At 33.4% G+C, this 1,395-nt stretch overlaps 1 protein-coding gene across 1 annotated transcript in view; it reads right to left on the bottom strand.

Moving 5' to 3' along the window:
* The window catches only part of ERGIC2 (ERGIC and golgi 2), a 35,988-nt gene that overhangs the window by 14,135 nt on the left and 20,458 nt on the right, over positions 1–1,395 (bottom strand). Inside the window, exon 5 of the mRNA XM_012640957.1 lies at positions 227–349. Within this exon, the coding sequence (XP_012496411.1) occupies positions 227–349 (123 nt within the window). The remainder of the gene's footprint in view (positions 1–226; positions 350–1,395) is intronic.

Here is a 1,395-nt window from a genome sequence, read left to right as displayed (position 1 = left end):
CGACTAATTTGTTCTTAAAACCTAAATATAATTTTATATGGCAGTATACCATACACATAAAAAAGAAAATGAGTTAAATGAATTTAAGAGTAAAAGACATCTTTATAGTACAGAAGGATTCCATTTTTCTCTAAGAAAAATAAGATTCAGAAAACTAAACCAATATTAAACTATGTCAAGGTATATTCATTAATAAATAGTTGCACATTTAAAATATAGATCTCACCTTGGTGGAAGTGCTGTTGATGAAATTTTAAAAGCACTTTTAAATATCACATCTTGAAGTGAATGCTCTTCTTGTAGCCTACTCTGAATCAGCTGCAGCATCCTAAATACACCACAAACAACACTTTAGAACTACAGCAAAGTACACCAAGAAAGCCAACTTATTCAAAAACTACAATGGTTAGCTAACTTAGCTAAGCTATAGCTTACATTATACTTATTATATCATTATAATGGTATTATAAGAACTTATTCTAAAATAATATACCAAGTTTTCTTTAGCCATTATCTTGAAAGCAGGAAAAGTGAGGCAGGGTGGCTAAGTGGTCTAATAGCTAAGCTCCTTAAGCCTGTCTGATTTTATCAACAATGGATGTGCAGCCAGGGTCACCAAGACAGAGCTCCTGCTCACCTGAGTATCTAAATTCATCTTTCATGTATGCATGACAATTACGAAATTCTGTCAGGCATTAAATTAAGTATCATAGGTACAAAGAAGACAAGTGAGGGGCCACAAAATATACGTGACGGACTTGAAGTGGTAGATTACTAGGATATAAACTCACACCACAGACATCTAATTCTCATTACAAAACTTCAAGAAAACTTTTCCTCTCTCCAATACTTCTACCATTGGGCCATATTGTCTCCTATGATTTTCAGCAATAACTTTGTATCATCAAATGTAGTATTATTTTACCTTCTTTAATTCTATTTCTGTAGTAAAGTTCAAATTCAGCAACTATAAAAATTATACATAGAGGGGAGGGAGGAACAAACAGGTGGAACACAGATGTTTAGGGCAGTGAAACTTATTCTGTATGTACTATAATGGTGAATGTATATCAATATACGTCTGTCAAAACCCATAGAATGTACAACACCAAGAGGGAACCCTAATGTAAATAAACTATGGACTTTGAGTGATGATGATGTGTCAATGTAGGTTTATTGCTTATAAAAAGTGTACCCAGTCTGGTGTGGGTGTTGATAACAAGGGAGGATGTGGGGATGAGAGGGGTAAGGGTACACGGGAACTCTGTACTTTCTGCTCTATTTTGCTGTGAACCTCATGACTCTAAAAAAAATCTATTAAAAATATATGCATAGGAACTTAAAGAAAGTAACTGTAAATCTAATAATACATCATCCCAACATAATGATAAAATA

Source organism: Propithecus coquereli, unplaced genomic scaffold (genome assembly GCF_000956105.1).
Source record: "Propithecus coquereli isolate 6110/MARCELLA unplaced genomic scaffold, Pcoq_1.0 Scaffold16, whole genome shotgun sequence".
In the NCBI taxonomy this organism is placed as follows: domain Eukaryota; kingdom Metazoa; phylum Chordata; class Mammalia; order Primates; family Indriidae; genus Propithecus; species Propithecus coquereli.
This window is presented reverse-complemented; position numbering and strand designations above follow the sequence as displayed.